Raw genomic sequence first — 20,397 nt, forward strand, 5'->3', positions numbered from 1 at the left:
ATTGCTCAGAAGATACCTCATAAAGCAACATTATTGTAGTTTCACTCAGCATAAAATAAAGAATATATAGGCTTCACATCTGCACGATGGATGGGAATATGATCAAATAGTACAAGTAGACAACCAGCCCACAACCGAAAATTTTACTTGAGTTGAACAGGCCACTTTTTTCTTCCTCCCACCGAAAGCAAAGACAGGTCAATATCTACATACAAAATCCAGTCAGGAGCTTCAACTTTGCAGTTGTGCACAAACAATTCCGGCATCTTTCACCAGCTGCTCTGTCAAAGCTGAAAGCCTGGCTACTTCTCTTTTAACCTCAGTGAAACATTCATTGTTCTCAATCATGCTAAGCATAGGATCAGAACTACGCTGCACGAAGATACTGGTATCAGAATCAGCCTGAACGCTCATACTAGCTTTATTCAAGAGTTCACGGCTCATTTCAGCTAGTTTTTGAAGAGCGCTAGTGGCAGCTTCAATTTCCAGTTGAGCTGCCTCAAGTTGAAGCTTCTCAATAGCCAAATCACCAATACTTCTCTCCCCAATTCTCTCTTGTGCCAAAGCATAAAGCTTCTTTAGATCATTAGCATCTTCAACCATTTCTTCCTTCAGCCTTTGTACTTCTTTTTCCCTTGCCTCCAGCCTCCCAAGAACCATTTTGAGCTCCTCATCTTTTATTGTGACAGCCCTCTGTGCAGCAAGAACTTCCATTTCTTTAACTTTTAAGCTCTCTTTGGTGGATTTGAGTTCTGTTTCAAGCTGTTTTTTCTGCAATCTGAAATCATTAGAAGGTCTATCTACCAGCTGATGCATTAATTCATGGCTCACATCATTAACAGGCCTCAACACATTATTATCTTCATCTTTAGCAGAGCTAACTAGTCTGTTCGTGAGTTCTGCAATTCGCACTATCACAGTTTCAGCTTCCGAGAATTTTATCTTTGTGTCATTCAACTCATCTTGTACTTTCTGAACATGTTCATCCTTCTCCTTTAAAAAAGCAGTCGCTTGAATGAGCTGATTTTCTCTACAGCTCATAAGCATCTTCAGCTCTACAATCTCCTGATTTACTTGCTCTAAATTCTCCCTGGCATTGGAGAGTTCCAGATCTTTCTCCTCCAAGATAAGCTGAAGTGAAGCCTGTTCAGATTTCAGATGCTGGATTTCGAGCTTAGCCTCCACCAACTCTGCTTCTTTACTTTGCAGAACATTGCTCATTTCACCAAACTCAGCATTTTTCTGCTCTAAATTCTGTCGAAGAAAAGAGACATCCCAGATAGCCTGCTGCAGTGAAGATTTCTCTTTCTTCAACTCCTCCTGCAACTCTTCTATTAGCTCCCTCTCCACAGATAAATCCCGTTCAAGCTCCTTGTTTCGAGCATCCACAACCCTAAGCTTCACTCTCTCACTCTCAACTTCTATCTGGGCATTTTTCAAACTTTCCATGTATGATACAACACTTCTCTTCTGTTCTTCAAGCTCTTCGAGTTGCTTTTCCAATAACCGTTCTTGTTGTTCCATTTGCTGCCTGGAGGATGCCAGAGATTTCTGAGAAGAAACCAACTCAGACCTTACATCAGAAAGTAGCTGCTTCACTCTTCTGAAATCTTCAAAGGTTTCATTAGCTTCTCCTGTGTGTCTAGATACTTCTTCTGCCAGTTTCTTCAATTCTTCTTGCGCTAATAGCCACTCCATTGTCTGCTGCTGCAATTTAGCCTCAGCAGCTTTCAGCTTCTCCTCTTCATGTTTCCTAAGAGTCATAGAAGTTTCTAACTGCTTATCTTTCTCTCGAATTGCTTCTTTGAGTTCTTGGAGCTCAATTTTTTGTTTCTTCAAAACCTCATTGGCTTCATTCAGGAGCTGAGACTTGGATTTAAGTTCAGATTCAATCTTGGCAGCTTCCTCGCTCTTCTTCACCATTTCATTCCTCATTCTATCCATTTCATCTTCTTTCACAGACAGTGCCGATTGTGCAGCAGCAATCTCCTTGTCTCGTTCTTTAAGCTGAAGCTTCAAATCTTCTATCTGACCGGCTTGAGAAGCAAATGCAAGATTTGCCTGCTTTAGCTCCTCTTCCAGCTTTTCACGCTTAGAAGATGCAGCAGCAATTTCTTTCTCCCGTTGCTCCAACTCGTCCTTTGCACGGGTTAATTGACATTGTTCCAATACAACCATTCTTTCCGCATCCTGTAGATCATCTTCCTTTCGCTTTAAGGCTGTCAAAGCAGCCTGCAGATCAGACTCCAGAGTCTCAAGGTTGAGAAACAGGTGAAAATCCTTAGGCGATTGACCATCTCTACTCATTCCCTGTTCAAGTTTCTGGGACTGTGCAAACAATCTCTCAAGAAGAATTCTCGCAGGTTCAGTTGCCCCATTGTCATTAACGCTTGACTTGCTGTTATTTAAGATAGATTTGACAATAAAGAGAGAATAGCCTCTTCCTTTTGTCACTGCCAAAAGAGGTAGCCTCTTCTGTTTCCAATCACACGTTGGCCGCGAGGATAACTGCATAAACATAGCTCAAACTATAAATAATTACTCATTCACTTGGGAAACAGTAAACATATCTAAAACCCCATTTTTCTTCCAATGAAATCTACAACAATTTTTGCCATCATTTCCTTGGTCAATTTACTGATTTTACCAGTATAGTCTAGCCCAAAGAAACATTGATTAAGCTTGGCAAAGATGGAAATCACTGGATCCAAGACTCCAAGCTATAAATAAACATAAATATTAGCTTTAAATTCTAGAATATGTGAAATAATAGACTTATTATTAATAGTTCTTTTTCTTGTGATAATTAAAGAAAAAGATTAAAACTGAAAATTGATAAGAAAATAGAAAAGCAACAACCCCAAGGTTCTCCATCATTTATTATTATTCTTTATTCTGGAGAACAAAAAATTACAAAACAAATTATCTGGGCAGATATAAATCAAAATATAAATAACCCAAAAACAGAGAGGTGGTTGAGAGATTGAGAAAGCACCTTGCTACAATGAAGAGAAGAGGTAACTGAAAGACTGGGGCGAAGAGCAGCGGAGAAGCCCATGTTTTAGCTCTAGAGCAGCACATTCCCAAATCTTAATTGGCTTGAACAAAAACCAACCCTTTAATCCCCTTCCTTAACAGAAAGCTCATCTTTGATGAACATCGACGGGAAAAGATGCGGTGTTCCTAGCTCGAACGGGGCCGTGACTTGAAGATGGAGCAATGGATTGGAATGGAGGGAAAAAGGCAAAACCCGAGAAAGACAGGGGCTTACTTTAGCAAAGACACAACACGAATCTACGCCACTCGCTAACTTGCACCAAAAATGAAACTTTGGGGTTTCCGGATAATTAAACGGAAGCCTTACTGCCTACGTGCGATTTCCCCCCGTACTAGGTGGAAGTGTGGGAGGATGACACGTGTAATGGCTGAGACCACGGGGGGAAGAAGAAGACAAACACCGTGGTATCTGTCTGGACCCTGGATGGATCGATTGAAAACCACGATTGGATGCCAAATTCTTGCGGAGTTTTGGGTTCACACAAGAGGGAAGGGCCGTGGCAAATTCTTGGCCATGGATTGGAAAAGGTGAGGCTTTAGTTCTTTTTTTCTCTTGACGTGAACTTCACGCTTTGTGATGTGAAGTAGGCTTTTTGTTTATGTGAATCACATTGTTCCATTATGAATTAGGGAAGAAAAAATGTTGGTTACCTAATGCCACCTGTCTAGACATTTTGTATTTCTCAAACTTGCAGCTGAATACAAGATAAGCCAAGAGATTTCAACTTGAATGGATATCATATTTACAATATTTAAGTTTAAATATATGTCATTAAATTCAAACATTTCGGTATTTGGTTAATTAGTTAATGAATACTAAATTTGTACTTTTTATTAAAATTAATCTGTAAAATTTATGTAATAAAATTATAAAAATATTTTTTAATATAATAAAATATATTTTATTATTAAAAAAAAAACTTTCTTCCTCATTTTTAACAGGCAACAACACTCTTCCATTTTTCCTCACCGGATATTGTGATTAATTTTAACAGGGACCTGACCGGAAAAATGTTTGTTTATCCTTTGGTCATTTGTCATCATTCAGTGTAGATCTTTTGTCCATTCCTTGGCGTTCTAAGACCATGGGCCTACGTTTTAGGATCCGCTCTACCATCTAAACGGCAGGCAACCTAGGCCATGGTCAGCCCAAACAAAGCCCTCTTTTTGGACATAATGGCCTCAGCCCACCTATAAAGTACTGGGCTCGAAAAAATAAATTTATTTAAGAAATATAAAACTTGGTCGATTTTGATTTTTTTTTTCTTCTGCTTTCTTCTTAATTTATATTCACACAAACTTTTAATTTTAGTGGAAAATTAACCGTCTTTGAATTGAATATCAATTGATAATTCTTATTATTAATGATTACGTAATCACGTTAATTATGCAAAATATTTCAACACATTTTCTCTTCCAAATAGTATTTAAACAAAGACAAAAAAAGCTGAAAATATTGAAATTTGGCTGAAAGCCAATGGATGGTGTTATTACAAAGTAAGAGCTTAATATCATAGTCACGATCATGACTTATGCTTGGAGAAAAAAACATCATTGTCCTCAAAGCTGTAATGATACGATGAGGAAATCATCTCAGGAAATCTCTTTTGTTTCTCTAAGCAACTTACACATCAACGAAATATTATTATTATTTTATTATTGAGAGGAGAAAACAAAGAAACAGCTAAAGTAGGTGCATGGGTGATGATAAGCTGTAAAGTGTTGGTGAAGATTTAGTTGAGGTTAGGTATTTTTTATCACATCTTTGTCAATCTCTAACAGATAAACTTTGGGTGGTACGAGGTCCATGCCCAATTATGTTTTTAGATACTTGTCAATGTAATTAGATCATGCTTCTGTTTGGAGGTCCCAACACTTATATTTATTTATTTTTAAATAAAAAAGCCAAAGATTCATTCACCTGATATTTTTCGGTGCAAATCGAAATAATTGATTGGATTTAGTTAATTTGGTTCGGTTTTTCGATTTGGGTATTAATCAATTGATAGCGGTAGTTTTTTGGACTGTTTTGATATGTATTAAAATTTGTAATTGAATTGAACAAAATTTTGATCATTAATTTTTTTATCAAAAAATATGTAAATAAAATTTATAATTAAATTGATCAAAAATTTGATTTTTTAAAAATATATGTAAATATTATCAATAATATAATATTTGGTTATTTGTTTTAGATACTTGTCAATGCAATTAGTTCGCATTTCTATTTGCGGGTCCCAAATTTTCTTTTTTAAAAAAAAAATCATTTATGAGGATTTACAAGTTCAAATCGAAATAATTGATAACAAATTATTGAATTTAGTTATTTGGATTTAATTTTTTGATTTTAATATTAATTGATCATAAGAGATCATTTATTCTACTATTTTGATCAATTTATGATTTTTAAATTTTATGATTCAATTTATAAAAATTTGATCATTAACAAATTTTTTAAAAATATATAAATTGTTTTTAATTATTTTCAATTTTAAGATATAATTTGATTGATTTTCATTTTCTTTATAAGAGTTTTTTTTTATTTTGGTTATGAAAATTTTAAAAATAAATTAATCAAACTGATCGAATGATCACTCCTGTTCACTCAAATGTGAAAAAATCATTACAAAATTTGTATTGAATATCATGTCGAGACAACTGAGAATCGAAAATCAGATCACGAAAATGTTTTAGAGTCAACCTAGCTACAATCGAAATTGGAAACACTTGTGAAAAAATTGTTTGGAAGGATGTAATATTTTTGTTTTGTTGTGCCCGACGTCGAACAAATATGTCGATCTTAGCGTGCAAACAAGACATATGTTGACCTTTTAAATGCAAACACACAGATGAAAACATTAGGATAAACTATTTGAAATGTTAAATCTATTACTACTATTTATTTTGCTTAGGAAAGTAAAAAGATATTAAATTAAGACACATTTCTATCTAAAAAAAGTAAAAAATAAAAAAATCATGACGTAATTTAATTAAGGTTTTATGTTTGATATTACTATCAATAAAATTTTTATATTTTTATTTTAAATCAAAAAAATATTTATAATTAATAATTAATTAATTATCATATATTAAAATATCAATTATCATTTATTTTATGTGATATATTGAAGTATTATACTAGACGGTGATATAATATAATGTTTTCACATCCATATCAATAAAATATTAGTATTATATGAGTATAAAAATAAAAAATAATGTTTTAATTAATAATGGTTAATTAATTGTAATATGAATTTATTTTTTAAAATTATGTTTTATTTAAATTACATGAAATAATTTATAAATTAAAATTAATGATTAGTAGTGACACGTACCGACACAACAATTTCGAAGCACAAGACATAATTAATTTTAACCTTTTTTTTTTCTGTGCGTTTAAGAGGAGGAAAATTCCAAAACTTTAAATAGTGTTGTTCCGATTCCACTAAAATTTCCGACATGGGTAGGTTCCCAAAAATCGACACGTGGTGGTGAATAAAAGGGCGAACCACATCGGATAAAAACTCACGTATATGCCTTTGACTTTGCGTGAAGATTTAAAAAAGAGAAGGAAAAAAAAAAGGGTATAAAGGTTGAAGATCACGCATGATCAAAATGGACGGTGGAGATGGTGGGAAGATCAAGAGCGTGGAGGGGGGTTGGAAAAACACGGTGATAAATTTTTTTGTGAGATACGTGTAAGAGAGAGAGGGCGGTGTGGTCTGGTCTATCTAAAACTCAAAAGCGTTAATGATCATGTTATCATGTTTCTCAGAGTACACTCGCGTGCGCATGAACAGTAAGTCGCGTACGCTCATTTTTATTTATGTGGGTCCGTCAAATAAAACTGCGGCACCACGCTTATTCCTGGGCGCGTTCACCCACATGCCATTTCTCAATATTTTGGTGAAAACGTGAAGTACTACTAGAAAACATGCACGTGTATTTTTTTTTGTTTTATAATTTTTGCTAATATTATACCATAATTTTATATAATTCAAATAGCATCTTAATATTTGATCTTTCAAATTATATAAAAAAAATTATAATCCTTTCATAAATAATTTTTTTAAGAATTTATATTTGATAAAGTGATTTTTTATAATATTTGTGATATCTCATAAATGCACAAAAATAAAAATTAAAAAGATTTTTAAAATAAATACATTTAATTTATGAGTATTTATTTTTTAAAATTTATTTATTAATAAGAAAATAACATTTAATTTACAACTAACGTATAGAATTTATACATAGATTTTACATTAAATATAAATCTTAGATTTTAATTTATGAGTATTTATTTTTTAAAATTTATTTATTAATAAGATAACACCATTGTATTTGATTCACTAATAAATTATGGAATTTATATACATATTAAGTTAAATAAAATTTTATATAAAAATACGAGTTAATGTTATGTGAATTATTGTATAATATTTATACAATAGCAATAAACACAATTAATTAATTTTTAAATTTATTTATTAATAAAATAGTAAAATTTAAATACACTGATAATATATAAATATTCAACTAGTCGTTCGTTTTTCATGTGGAATTATGTGGAGTTTGTGACAAACGAGCATGGATTGAGAACGGGGGAAAGTAATTCTGTATATTATGACGTCATCCGTATCTACCACTGGGCCCCTCGATATTAAAGTACCAATATATGGTCAATTGAGGAAAAGACAAGCGCCTAGATTACCAATCTATCTACGTGGCAGCATTCCACCGCTGTTTCGATGAACCCAACTTTTCTAGAGCCCCACATCAAAGGCTGTGGAGATCCCTCCGTCGCTCCACGTGTACGGCCCATCTCATCTCATTCGTGTTAGCCAACTTGCCAGGTCACCGCGCAGTGAGAAATAATCAACAAAAAAAAAAAAGAAAGAGAGAGAGGGACCGCCTCCTTGGGGACCACCTCCCAAAATCTGAAAAATCTTCTGCTGCATGATTCTCTGGCAATCAGTAGCCGTCAATTTGTTCTAAATGACCAAACTACCCTTACCTCGTTCTTCTCAAAAGGCTGAGCCATGGCTGGGGGTAGGCATGGCTGGGAAGAAAAAGCTACAGTGGCGATTCTATTTAAGGTAGTAGATTGTTATTACTATTATAATATTAGATTAAATTGCCACGTCATATTCGGACAAGTTGGATAAGGAAAAGCAAGGATTTTAAGGCTGCGTTTGTTTGTTCGCTTCAAACGAGAAAAAACAAGCAATGTTGCTTTTAATACATCGGGCCGTGAAGCGGTAATTCCATAGAATCTTCCTTTTTAGATTGTGGGAAAAGAAAATACAAAAAAAAAAAAAAGAACAAAACAAACAAAACCTTGGTTTTAAGAGCCTTAGATACACTAAACAGTGAAGACATCCAGAAATTAGATCTTCTACTAGAGATTGCGTTTTGCTAATCCTACTTTCATCTCCCGGCGCGTGGCGTAAGCAAATAGGGGTCGCAAGGGGTTGACTATTGTCAAATGGAGTAAAGTCTGAGTTTTTTTATTTTTATTTTTTTGTTGGTTGCAATGTTAGGAGGAGGAGGAGGAAAAAGAGAAAGCCAAAATAGTGGTCGTACTGGCTGAGAGCTTACCACTTTCTTCGGTGGCAGACATGCTAAAAGGGTAGACAGAAAAAATGGTAGGACAACGATTTGTCCAAATGACCAAAACTCTTTGTTGATGATGTCATAGAAACTCCATTTTTAAACCTTTATTTTTTTTATCTCATTATATTTGATAAAAAAGTTTATATTTAATGTTTTATCAATGTATAAATAAAATTTATATATTATTAGTAAATTAAATATTATCAATAAGATAAGTATATTTTTAAAATAGGTTATTAAAAATATTTTTAATAATATCCTTTTTATACTTGTTTACAACACTTTTATAAATTTGATTGTAACATATAAATATTTAAGAGTATTATCAATAAAATGTAATTAAAGAGATTGCATACGTAAGATTGTATTTTTTTATATTATTATATATGAGAAAAATAAAATTAAAAATTTAAATAGTTTTTTTTTAGACTTTAACGTACAAATTGATATATATTTCTAAAAAAGTATAATTAAAATTCAATTTTATTCTAAATTTTTGTCTTTACATATCTATAAAAGGATATCATGTGATTTAAGGACAGTGCAATGATAAAATACATTGATAGTATATCAAATATAAATTTTATATATTTATTTATATTTTGAATTTAAGTGTTGTAAAGGAAAAAAGTTGGTTCGAAATTGGAAGAATTGAATTGTAAATGGAGATAGATATACGAGGAAGAATGACAGGCTGATGTTAAAGGCAATAAATATGGAATTCAGATTGGGAATTGCCGTGAATGTGCAAAAATCCAAAGAAAGAATCCATTTTCATTACTCTGTATTTACTACCCATCTCGGGGAATTTAATGGGAGCATGGGTTATGCGTGAAGCGTGTGGCACACGTGCTCTAAGACAGCGTGATAAGAGTAAAACATTGGCTCGGAGCAATGGGGCTTTGGTCTGGCCAACATAAATAGACAAAAGATTATAGTATTTAATGCGCTTACCTTCTATCTCTCTCACGCATAAACAATAGATAGGAGAGAAAGATTTGATCTTTCAGTGCAGTTTTTAGGAGGGAAAATCCAAAACCCACACCCTCCCTTCCCTTAAAAGAGTCTGATTCATTGCTTAAGAGAGAGGTAGAGAGACAGAGGGGGACCCCAAGATAAATCTTTTCTGAGGAAAAATCCTTGTTATAAATAGAGTTTGAGTTTGAGCCATTGAAGAGAAAGGAAAGGGAAAAAAGGAAAAAAAAAAAAACAGAGTTTGGGGAAGAAAGAAAGAATGTTTGCAGCAGAGAACGGACTGAAGGGAGACCCGAGGCTTCAAGCCATATCTGATGCCATTAGGGTGGTTCCTCACTTCCCAAAACAAGGTTTTTTCTTTTTTTTTTTGTGTGTTTTTTTTCTTGTTTGGTTTCTTTGTTTTGGGGCTGGGATTTCATTTGTTTGAGCAACTTTTTTTGTGTTTGTTTGGTAAACAGGGATTATGTTCCAGGACATAACAACGTTGTTGCTGGATCACAAGGCGTTCAAGGATACCGTGGACATCTTTGTCGATCGCTACAGAGACATGGATGTTTCTGTCGTTGCTGGTACAGCGTGTCTTGTCCCTTCCTTCTCAAACACTCTCTTCCTTCTTCTCTGCTTCTGAAATGGGTAACACCCAGCATTTTGTTTCCGTGTTTTCTGCCAGTGTTTTTTTTTTAAACCTTATTGTTTCTTCCAAAAGCTGTCTGATATTTATTTTTGTTCATTTCGTGGACTCATTCTTTCTTGTTTCAGCTACTACATCATATGAAAATCAATCCCCTGTTCTTCAAGAACCAACGTTTTTCTTCTCATGTGCATGTTTCCGCCGTTACTTATTCTCCAATTTTTCTCTTTTTCCATTTGGGAAGAAGCCTTCGAATCTTTACATTTACACAAAACATTTTGTCCTCTCCGGGGGTTGCTTCTAATCAATCCCCGCCCTGTTCTCCATCTTGGGATTGTTTCATGGTTTTCGCTTCTCCCCTTCATTTCTCAGCACTCAATCTCATGGTTTGCAAAATTTTTCATCTTGCAGGAGTGGAAGCCAGAGGATTCATGTTTGGTCCACCCATTGCCTTGGCCATTGGTGCAAAGTTTGTTCCTCTTCGGAAACCCAAAAAGTTACCAGGTACCATGTTAGAAAGGGGTTTCAAACATAAGAATGGAGTTAGTGCTGCTGCTGCTTAATTATACTTATCCTGCTTTGTCGATATTCAATAAAGTGAATAGTCTCATTGTTAATGCATTTAAGCCGATCCATCCATTTTCCTTTCTTTTTTTATTTAAAAAAAAATAGGAGAGGCATGTGGATTCAAAGTACATGTCATTTGGGGGAAGGAGGAAAATCGGTTGAAATGATTGAAAAGGGGTTGCTTCCAACTGGTCAAGGGTGGGTGGGGGTGGCATTGAGTAAAAAAAAAAACTGTAATTAATAAGGAAAGGCTGTTTTTGTGCTGTCAATCATTCAGGCATGACCTCATCAAGATCAGCATTACATATTTCAGTAATTAAAAAAGTAGTAGTAGTAGTAGTACATCTGAAATGTCAGTAACACAGAAAACAAATTGCAAAAGTAGATTATGATCTTATGGTAGTATTAAATATTAATTGCTGCGATTTTTGTGGGTATGAATCTCTCTTTCCGTTGGGACTAAGTGCATACCCGCCTGATCACAATAATTGAAAAATGGACTCCATCCATGATTGGGTCTGTGTTTTTAATCTTTTCAGCATTCTTTCTACATGCATTTTGGATTTTGTATGTATATATAGGTGAAGTAATTGCTGAAGCTTACGAGCTGGAGTATGGAACTGACTGTCTGGAGATGCACGTTGGCGCTGTTCAGCCAGGAGAACGTGCTATAGTAATCGATGACCTGGTAGCAACAGGAGGAACTCTGTCAGCAGCCATACGACTCCTAGGTAAAAGGTTTTGCTTCCTGCTGCTGATGATTCCGGCTTTACTCTCACAAAAATTGTGCTTAAACATGAGGTTTTACTTGTTTGAATAGAACGTGTTGGAGCTGAAGTGGTTGAATGCGCTTGCGTTATCGGGCTCCGCGAGGTGAAGGTAATCCCTTCCCCATTCCAATGGTGCCCTTCATCTTGTTTATCTCGCTTTTGTGATGAATTGGGGGATTGCTCTGGACATTTTGTGATCTTCGGAGACAAGGATAAAAACTTTGGGGTTTTACCCTTCTTTTAGAAAGACAAAATGTGATGGTTTTAACCCTTTGGTTTCCTGGTAAAGTAGGATTGATTAGGTGCATGGGTTTGATTCTGTTTTGATGATTGTAATCCTTTTCAGGGACAGCGTAGGCTTGATGGAAAGCCACTTTATATTCTTGTGGAGCCACGTGAAATAGATGGCTGTTATTTAAGGTATTATTACATTGTGTAATCAAACAGTATATATATGTAGATATTGTCCATGCATGGCTGAGGCCTGATTATGGCTTTTCTATCAGATTATGGGAATCATGTGTTAGCTTATGCTGATCGTGGAAATTGTCTCCTTTTTCCGATTTGCAGATAAATGATGATGATGATGATGATGATGATGATGCATGAGAGCAATGGGTTTGTTGGTTTATATATCTCTCTTCTAATTGTTGGGCAAATGAGTGCCCCTCACAAGGCTCATTTTGTATGATTCTTTTTTACTCTTGTAAGATTTGTGCAATCTTTTTCCCTAGGCATGAAATTATGTTTTCCATCCACATTTGTGAACAAAGCATCAATGAAGAAATGCTGTTTCTCCATATTTCTTAAGTTGCCTTTTAACTATGATTCATCTGTTCTGTCTCCTCCATTTTCTCGGAGTCATAATACAGGTAACACAGAAGCTGTTCCAATAATAAAATCCAAAAAAAAAAGGTTAAAAATCTTACACATACGAACAGAAGAATTGTCTACTTTCCAGACATGAGAATATACTGTCCTGAGGCTTTTCATTCCATCTTTCTCTTTGTTATTAAAAGTGATTAAAAAATAGATGAGAATTAAGTGTCATAACAGGGCATCTTCTCTGGCATTACTGGTATACGTGTAAACACAAAATTCACAATTATAATTGTTAAGATCATGCAATTAAAGCAGAGCATGTGATTGATTACAGGGAACCGTAATGGAGACTTTGGGGGCGCCTTATGATAATTTGTAAGATAAAAAAATTACAAATATTCATAACCCCATTTCATCTTTCTGAGGACTTGTTTAATTCCTTATCATTATTCTTTGACATGATATCACATTTGAGTCTATGCCGTATGAGAGAATTCACCTGCTTTCTTAATTTAGCGTTGTCGGTCAAGATGTCTGCTATGATCTTCCTCAACTCATCATCTATTCTCGTATCATAGTGGTCGTCAGCAGCAGTGCTACTTTCCTGGGCTAATAATTGTGCCTAATTAAATTTGTGAAGGGAAAGAAATAGTAGTAAGTGCACACATTACGGGAGTCTAAACAATAAAAGAATGGAAAATAACATAAATAATTTAACAGAGAGAGTGAGGACTAAAGTCGGGAGTCCATTAAAGGTGACAAAGCCTTTCATTTATCAATATTAATCAGGTATCAGAAAAGCGAGGAGTCCATTAATGGTGTTTACTATGATGACGACAAAGCCTTTCATTTATCAACATTAATCAGGTATTACAAAAGGAAGGACTCCATTAATGGTGTTTACTATGATGGTGACAAAGGATTTCATTTAACAATATTAATCAGGTATTAGAAAAGGGACAAAACAGACTTTTACTTTCTATCTAAATAATTCCTAAAACCAAATATAACTGACAGTGACCCTATTGAAAATGGACTCAAGGTGCAAGAGTTGAACAAGTTGAAAATAGCCAAAAAGCAAGGTTACCTCTGCAAGTAGGGTGGTGATTTTATCATCAGATGTTGTCAACAAATCCAATGCATCTTCAACTATGGAAGAATCCTTGATTAAATTTTCATCATCATATGTAGACAAATTCACATTGCATTGGAGAAGTCGGTCATGAAGATGCCGACATTCATTTAACAGGCTTTCTCTAGCAGTTCTTACATGCTTGCTGATTTGTCTTTCGTGTTGTAGTTGTACCTGAAAAATCAATGGAGTACAAATAGCAAAGAACTTAAGCAACGATTTGCTTTGACTATACCTAATATATCTCTAGAATCCCTAAAGATGTAAAATTTCAATAGATAATAAGTTTTTTTTTTTTTTTGGTTGAATGTATTAAGAAGAAACTTAACATGTAGAAAATGCTTTACTTACAGTTACCTCAGCTTCAGATTTTTCTGACAGTGATTGACCAGCCTCCTGCTTCAGTTCTTTTTGGGATTTCCTAAGAGACTTAACCTCTTTAACGAGAAGTTTAATATCTGCTTTAGATTTAGCCTCTAGCTCTTCATACTGCCTTGATATATTCTTCAGCTGCTCCTTAGTAGCATTTAACTCTTGCAGCATTGCATCTTTCTCCTCATTATCAGACCGAATAATTGTCTCTGTTATTTGCCTCTCATCCTGTCTCAAGTTTTATTGTTAATTGTGAATAATTAAACATTCACAATATTTTTTGTCAAGGGGCAGAAATTCCTCAATTGTCTCAGAAAAGATTTTGAGCTTTTGTCCAAGGGAAAGCAATGAAGGTTAATTTTTGTTAACTTTTCAAAAGGGATTTGAAATGACCTTTGAATCCAACTTCAACAATCAGGTTCATGATGTTCCTATCCGACAATTAGTATCACATTTTATTTTGTGGGACAAGTGAGAGGCAGAGAGTTTGAATTATATTTCAATTGACAGAAGACGTCAAACAAGCTAGAAACATAAAATCACCAATTTTAAGCAATCTCTCTCCAAGCATAATTTATCAGGCCAAGTTCATCGTTTACCTTAATTGACAAAAAATCTGAACAAAGCATCAATATCAAGTGTGCATATGCATAGCAATTACGAAAAAGAATAAAATTCAAGAACAAAAAGTGAGTTAAATGCATTACCTGTTTAGGATTCAACTTCAACTCCATTTCCAATGACTTCCGCCGAAGTTCTTCCATTTCCCACTGCACTTGAGTAAACCTTTCTCTTTCAATCAGGATAGCTTGCTGCAGGTTTTCTTTACTTTTCTGTTTGGTGCTTTCAAGTTCCACTTCCAAATCCTTAACCTGAGCATCTCCAATTTGTTAACTCAACCTCAAAATTGCTAACATATTTAATAAGAATCAAGCCCATCAGCCCCTAGTGGGGTATAAAGCACCCAGAGACAACCAGACAGAAAATGGAATAAAATTATACATAGGTTTCTGGTAAAAATTTGCAGGAATTGACACAGTTCCACACATAGTTAACCCAAAAGAGAGAAAATAGAAATGCGACACTGATACATACACAAAACACAAAAACTAACCATAAACACTTTCCTGTTTTTGCAAACAATTCATCTGAATCTAGAACAAACAAAGTTCAATATTGAAAGAAAAGGGAAACCAGTATATTGAAATATCAAAAGCCAGCTTCACAACTATGAACAAATCTTTGCAAATAGCCCTAAATACTGAAAATATGTCAAATATATTGATATTAAACGATTTATATCATGATAACTTTCAAAATTAATCTCAGAAAGCATATCAAACTGCTTCCACAAACCTTTGTCTTAAGATAACCTTTCACTGCTATTTCTTGATTCAATCTTGCTATGAGATCCTCCATATCAGTTTTAGCAGTGACAAGTCTCCGCTGCATGGTCAAAAGAACCCTATTCATCTTATGACGCTGATCCAATGGAATAACTATTTGGGTATCACCTGAAAACTGAGTAACAGAGTTTCCAAGAGTTCCCACGGTGCTTAGTACTTCTGCAGTTCCAGGAAGGTCAAGAGAGCCATCAACAGATAAGTTTGGAACCCCAGAGTTGGAGATGTCACTACCTCTCAAAGAGCTTACATCACTTCCAACACTTTCAGTTGATAGCTTTCGAGTATGACCAGCCATCTTAGCTGGCTCTGGCTCAGAAAAAAGTTCCAACCCATTACCAGCAAGAAATGAAACTCTAGACCCATTTCCATTACAAGTATCTTTCCCCAGAGTATTATTGATGTTTCTGGTGTGTGATTTATGCTTTGGAAAATCTTCAAGCTGCTCCAAAATTGTCTGTCCCATAAATAGTCCCTCATCAATATTTGACATACCATACTTAACAAATTTTTCTATTGAACCTGTCAAATCTTCATCCAACGTCAGATCTCCCAAACCAATTTCAGAACTGTCATCTCTCCCTAACCTTGGTGTCCCAAGCTCAGATGTCTCATAAGCAGTATCACTACCATAATCTGATGTGATTGACGAACTACCAGCAAGATGAGATATGCTTGAACTGGGAGGAATTTCAAGTAATGAAATTGTGCTATTTCCAGCAACATTTGCTTCCGAGGAGTGATCATTTACCTCTTGGAATGCTGAAAAGAATAATATGAAATGTTAAAACTCTAAAGATGAAACTCAGCTTGATTATATATACATTCTAAACATCCAAATATTACTGAAATTCTATTAGATGTCCACTTTTACTCGTAAATTGCAGAAGACAAGATAACTAAGTCTTAAAATCCTGTTAATGAAGTAGAATTGCACATACAAGACCTCACAGCAGCTTCTAGTTCAAGAAAGGATGCAACTGTGACACTTCTTGACAAATCAATGTCAGATAACAGCTTTGTCATCCACTCCTCCAACGAACACCTTCTCTGCAACAAAACTAAGCCTTTTGAGGATATTAGTCACCCAGATAATAAACATGACAAACATCCACAGGTTTACTTTGGAATCTTCCATTTGGTTCTTCTTTTTTTCCCACGAAAGACAAATTTGCATCACTAGACAATTGATTGCTACTCACCAGCAACTTCATTAAATAATGCCTAAGAAAGATCTTTCATTATTGAAATTAAAAAAAAAATTATTCAAGAATATATGTTCATCCAATTAAAACTCTGATTCAATACTATTTTAGATGGAAAATTATAGATGACATAACGATTAAAAACTTGAAAGATCAATAATTCTAGGATCCTTCAAGTTATGCTAGACAACTGAAAAAACCATCTTTATGGGTTTTACTTATCAAGTGCTCAGTTACATAGAAATTTTAGACATGCATCGGCCGATATAGCCTACCACAATGAGATGTCACAATTTTGGCAAAATGGTTCAAGGGCCAAATTATGCTGAGCAGATGCCCATAGAAAACTAAGTTTGATATCAAAGGATGAACTGTTAATCTGTTACAAGCAACTACAAGGGAAAAAAAGGGCTGGTAGGGATCATTAAAGAAGGAAAAATGAGAATTGCGATAGAGTTATTCCACTTGCTCCGGATGATAAAGAGAAGGAAGATACTACAGCAGTTCTATCAAAAGCATAATAGAAAAAGGAAAAAACAAAGCAAAAATCTTATTGCCTACCTCTTCCAACAATGCTCTGCTTTTCAAACGCATCAGCCCCTTGGGTGGAGCAGGGGGAAGACTTTTCTTGGGAAATGTCTTTTTCAGCTGTGGAGCAAAGTCATAACAATATAAGAAGTCCCAACTCAGTTGTATTTCAATATTTTAATCAGAGTGCATGTCATTTGTTTCCATAGTTATGATCAAACAATTAAGTCATACTGGTCAGCATCAGTTTCCTAACATACATTCTAATTACTAATAGTGGAGTTCTTACTGCAATCTAAAGAAAATGTAAGAACTTACATCAGTAAATAGCTTCAAAAAATCATTAAATCTTCTCAATACTCCACGTGTAGTCGTAACACCCTCTGGTGATTGTACCCCAACCTGTACCCTGTAAAACTGCCCCCTAAGAGTGTTAATACAGAACCATGGCATATATATTAGTGTGAGTTAAATGTTAGATCATCTATATTATCAAATGATTATGCAGAATGCCAATTTAGATGTCTGTACAAAATTTGAAATGAACTCCAAAAAGTCTTATATTTCTACCAAATAGACTTAATGCTAATTTAGATTTTTGAAAATTTTCTGACTGTAACATTCGATCCATAACCCAACCATTACAAAATTCGTAATAGAATGATGAGGCCGAAATTTTTGTATCGTGAAAGAGAATTCAACATATCACCAAATCACATAGACAGGACAACATAACATTTGCCATTGACATAGATGCTGATGATTACCACTACAGGATCTGAATCTCTTGATTTTGGAAGGAAAATCCAAGAAGGTATTGTAACACAATAACTCCATCCCGTTCGAGGATCATGTGGCCAAACAGTTTCCCTCCCATTCTGCATATATATGCACAACACGTAAGTGCTAAAACCAAGGTTAAATCAAAACTTTCTAGACTGCCAAAATATCTACTAAAAGAATCAGAACATAAACTACAAAAAGAAAAAAAAAATCCTACCCTCATCTTGTCTAACAAAAAAAAGCCTTTAAAAATGGTATTCAAAATGTAAATCTATGTCAAGATTAGATTATAACATGGTCCTCAATTTTAGATGATGTCTCAGATTCTTGATTGAGTTCTCTGATCATTATGATCAATTAAACTACTATCACAATTTCAGCCAAAAAAAAAATGTACAATATAACCTCCTGGACCAATGGGAACCCTGTAAAAGCTTAAAATCCAGCTCATGAGGTCTCATATGAACAAAGCACTTCAAGACATGGGAACCAAAATAACTTAAAATTCTAAACTTCACTAGATTATTGCATTTAAAAGCTGATTTAAAATATATATATATATATATTATATGCATGTAAAAGCAATAAATGACCTGTCAATTTTGATTAAGATTAAGATGAGTAACTATCTAAGTCACTGAAACAATCTAGCAATCAAGTCTAATCTCATCTTTGCCAAATTGATCGCCTTTTTTTTTCATACATATCTTGATCCACCATAAACTCACTCAAAAAGAAACTAGTTATTGCTTAAATCCTAGAATTCCATGAAGCAAACTCTTAAAATCTCCAAAATAGAGTGCAAATTCAGATTCCAAACTAATTTCAAATAAATAAATAGAAGGAGAACTTACCCATTTACGAGGAGGCGGACTCCAATCCATCCCGAGAGGCAGTGGCGAAGTCCCGTCGTGCCTGTGCTTCGGTGGACTCCGTCTCTGCATCATCGTTTCCTCCCTACAAAACGACGCCGATCTCTCTCTTGACCTCTCTTATCGAATCGAAATTGAACATTAAACAAAGTCTCCCCGCTATCGAAATATCAGAGAAGGAAACAGCTTTAGGGTTTTAGGTTATCGGATCGAGGGAGGGAAAAGTAGACAACTGCAGCAAAGCGCCAAAACAGGTGTAGGCCATAAGAATTTCACTTTAAATTAAATCAAAACTAAGAAAAAAAAAACGGCTCATTATAACATAGAGAAGAAGAAAAAGGGAAGAAAGTTGGCTAGCTTGAGCCGTGAGCGTGGTGCGTCCACCTGACCTCCCTCCTGCTTCGACGTCTGTCTCTTTCTCGGGTCTTCTCTTAAGTCCTCGATGCCAAAAATTCCATCGCACTTCTCGCCCCCCAACTTTTTTTTTTTTCCCCTTTATTATTATTATTATTATTTTGTTTTTGGGGTAATAAAGAACGGAGTTACCTAACTGTCTTGTTCTGGGCTTGCATTCACCTTCACGGCAACAATGGAAAAAAACAGATGCTGGCCTTTGCTTTTTCCCGGGTTTTGAGTTCCAAAAAGGTTTGATCCTTTTCCTGGTTCTGTTCAGGGACCTCCAACATGGGCCTCCAACATGGGCCTAATGGGCCTAAGTTTCTTACTTGACCTAATAAGGCCCAGAATGAGGATTCCTGGACTCTCAAGGGTTGGTGGTCCAGTATTTTGGGCTTACTCAAGCAAATTTAGGCTTTCAACCTGGAATGGGATGGGTTGGTTTGTTTTATTTTTTGGGCCCTTTTCTTTATTAAGGAAATTTTTTGTATTTTATTAAAAGATTATATATATATATATATATATACACACATTGGTTCATGTGAATAAACCCAAAAATCTGACGTATATGGTTCCACCTCAGTTGATGATGGTTTTTGTTTCTCAAAGAAAAGAACAAAATAGGACTTTGAAAAAGTTTGTAAGTTTCTTGATGGTTATATATATGAACCCATCATGTGCCATAATTTTAATGGTTGAATCATGAATATATATATATATATATATATATGTATATGTGATTATGTTTAATCAATTAAGGTACATTAGGAATAAGGTGATTGGAATTTTGCAAAATCACTTGAAATTAAAGAAGTTTTTGTTATTTTTACCGCCTCTAAATGAACAAAACTCTCATTGTTTATTGATTGACAATGACTATTTAAATACAATTAAGTGGAATTTGAACTTTCACAATGCTCCATGGAGGTTGAAGAAGTTTGTTTCATATTATTGAAAGTTCAAGAATTCATATGAAAAGATGGCAAATTCAACACATCTTTAGAGCAGATTTCCATTTGTCATTGAATGCAAGATATGTTATAGGTTTAGTATGACTACTTGATAACTAAAATGATTAGTGTTTTAAGAAGCTCTACATATGCTTCACAAGCTCTCTTTCCTCCTCAGCAGAAATCGTAAAGGGAAAAATTATGTAGTACTACCCACAATGGGATCCTATCAATTGATTTTTTCTTAACAAAATGATGTTGGGATGTCAAAATTCAAGTCCTAGATAGGTGGCGGATTGAACAGGTTTTATGGCA

The 20,397-nt window shown here is 34.6% G+C and overlaps 3 protein-coding genes across 7 annotated transcripts; 1 reads left to right on the forward strand and 2 right to left on the reverse strand.

The window, feature by feature from the left end:
- Positions 1 to 20: 20 nt before the first annotated feature.
- Positions 21 to 3,632, reverse strand: LOC110410312 (Myosin heavy chain-related protein). The gene is made up of 2 exons (XM_021419952.2): positions 2,996 to 3,632; positions 21 to 2,508 (listed from the first exon to the last, which is right to left on the reverse strand). The coding sequence occupies exons 1-2, from the start codon at positions 3,056 to 3,058 to the stop codon at positions 232 to 234; spliced, it is 2,340 nt and encodes a 779-aa protein (XP_021275627.1). The 5' UTR covers positions 3,059 to 3,632; the 3' UTR covers positions 21 to 231.
- A 5,984-nt stretch (positions 3,633 to 9,616) lies between these two features.
- Positions 9,617 to 12,419, forward strand: LOC110410234 (adenine phosphoribosyltransferase 5-like). Its single transcript, XM_021419858.2, has 7 exons — positions 9,617 to 10,001; positions 10,110 to 10,220; positions 10,694 to 10,786; positions 11,431 to 11,580; positions 11,670 to 11,728; positions 11,966 to 12,039; positions 12,190 to 12,419. Exons 1-7 carry the CDS (start codon positions 9,911 to 9,913, stop codon positions 12,191 to 12,193), a joined length of 582 nt encoding a protein of 193 aa, XP_021275533.1. The 5' UTR covers positions 9,617 to 9,910; the 3' UTR covers positions 12,194 to 12,419.
- A 245-nt stretch (positions 12,420 to 12,664) lies between these two features.
- LOC110410233 (Phox (PX) domain-containing protein) lies at positions 12,665 to 19,278 on the reverse strand. Of its 5 annotated transcripts, none has more exons than XM_021419855.2 (11): positions 19,126 to 19,278; positions 18,719 to 18,968; positions 17,849 to 17,959; positions 17,400 to 17,498; positions 17,115 to 17,201; positions 16,290 to 16,398; positions 15,302 to 16,110; positions 14,653 to 14,817; positions 13,925 to 14,173; positions 13,529 to 13,747; positions 12,665 to 13,063 (listed from the first exon to the last, which is right to left on the reverse strand). In XM_021419855.2, exons 2-11 carry the CDS (start codon positions 18,809 to 18,811, stop codon positions 12,854 to 12,856), a joined length of 2,151 nt encoding a protein of 716 aa, XP_021275530.1. In that variant the 5' UTR covers positions 18,812 to 18,968; positions 19,126 to 19,278; the 3' UTR covers positions 12,665 to 12,853. The 5 variants fall into 5 exon arrangements, with proteins under 5 accessions (XP_021275530.1, XP_021275529.1, XP_089638680.1 ...); XM_021419854.2 differs by having other exon boundaries at positions 19,121 to 19,253; XM_089782554.1 differs by having other exon boundaries at positions 19,095 to 19,233.
- Positions 19,279 to 20,397: the final 1,119 nt, after the last annotated feature.

Source organism: Theobroma umbraticum, unplaced genomic scaffold (assembly GCF_002168275.2).
Source record: "Theobroma umbraticum cultivar Fairchild unplaced genomic scaffold, ASM216827v3 scaffold_56.0, whole genome shotgun sequence".
In the NCBI taxonomy this organism is placed as follows: domain Eukaryota; kingdom Viridiplantae; phylum Streptophyta; class Magnoliopsida; order Malvales; family Malvaceae; genus Theobroma; species Theobroma umbraticum.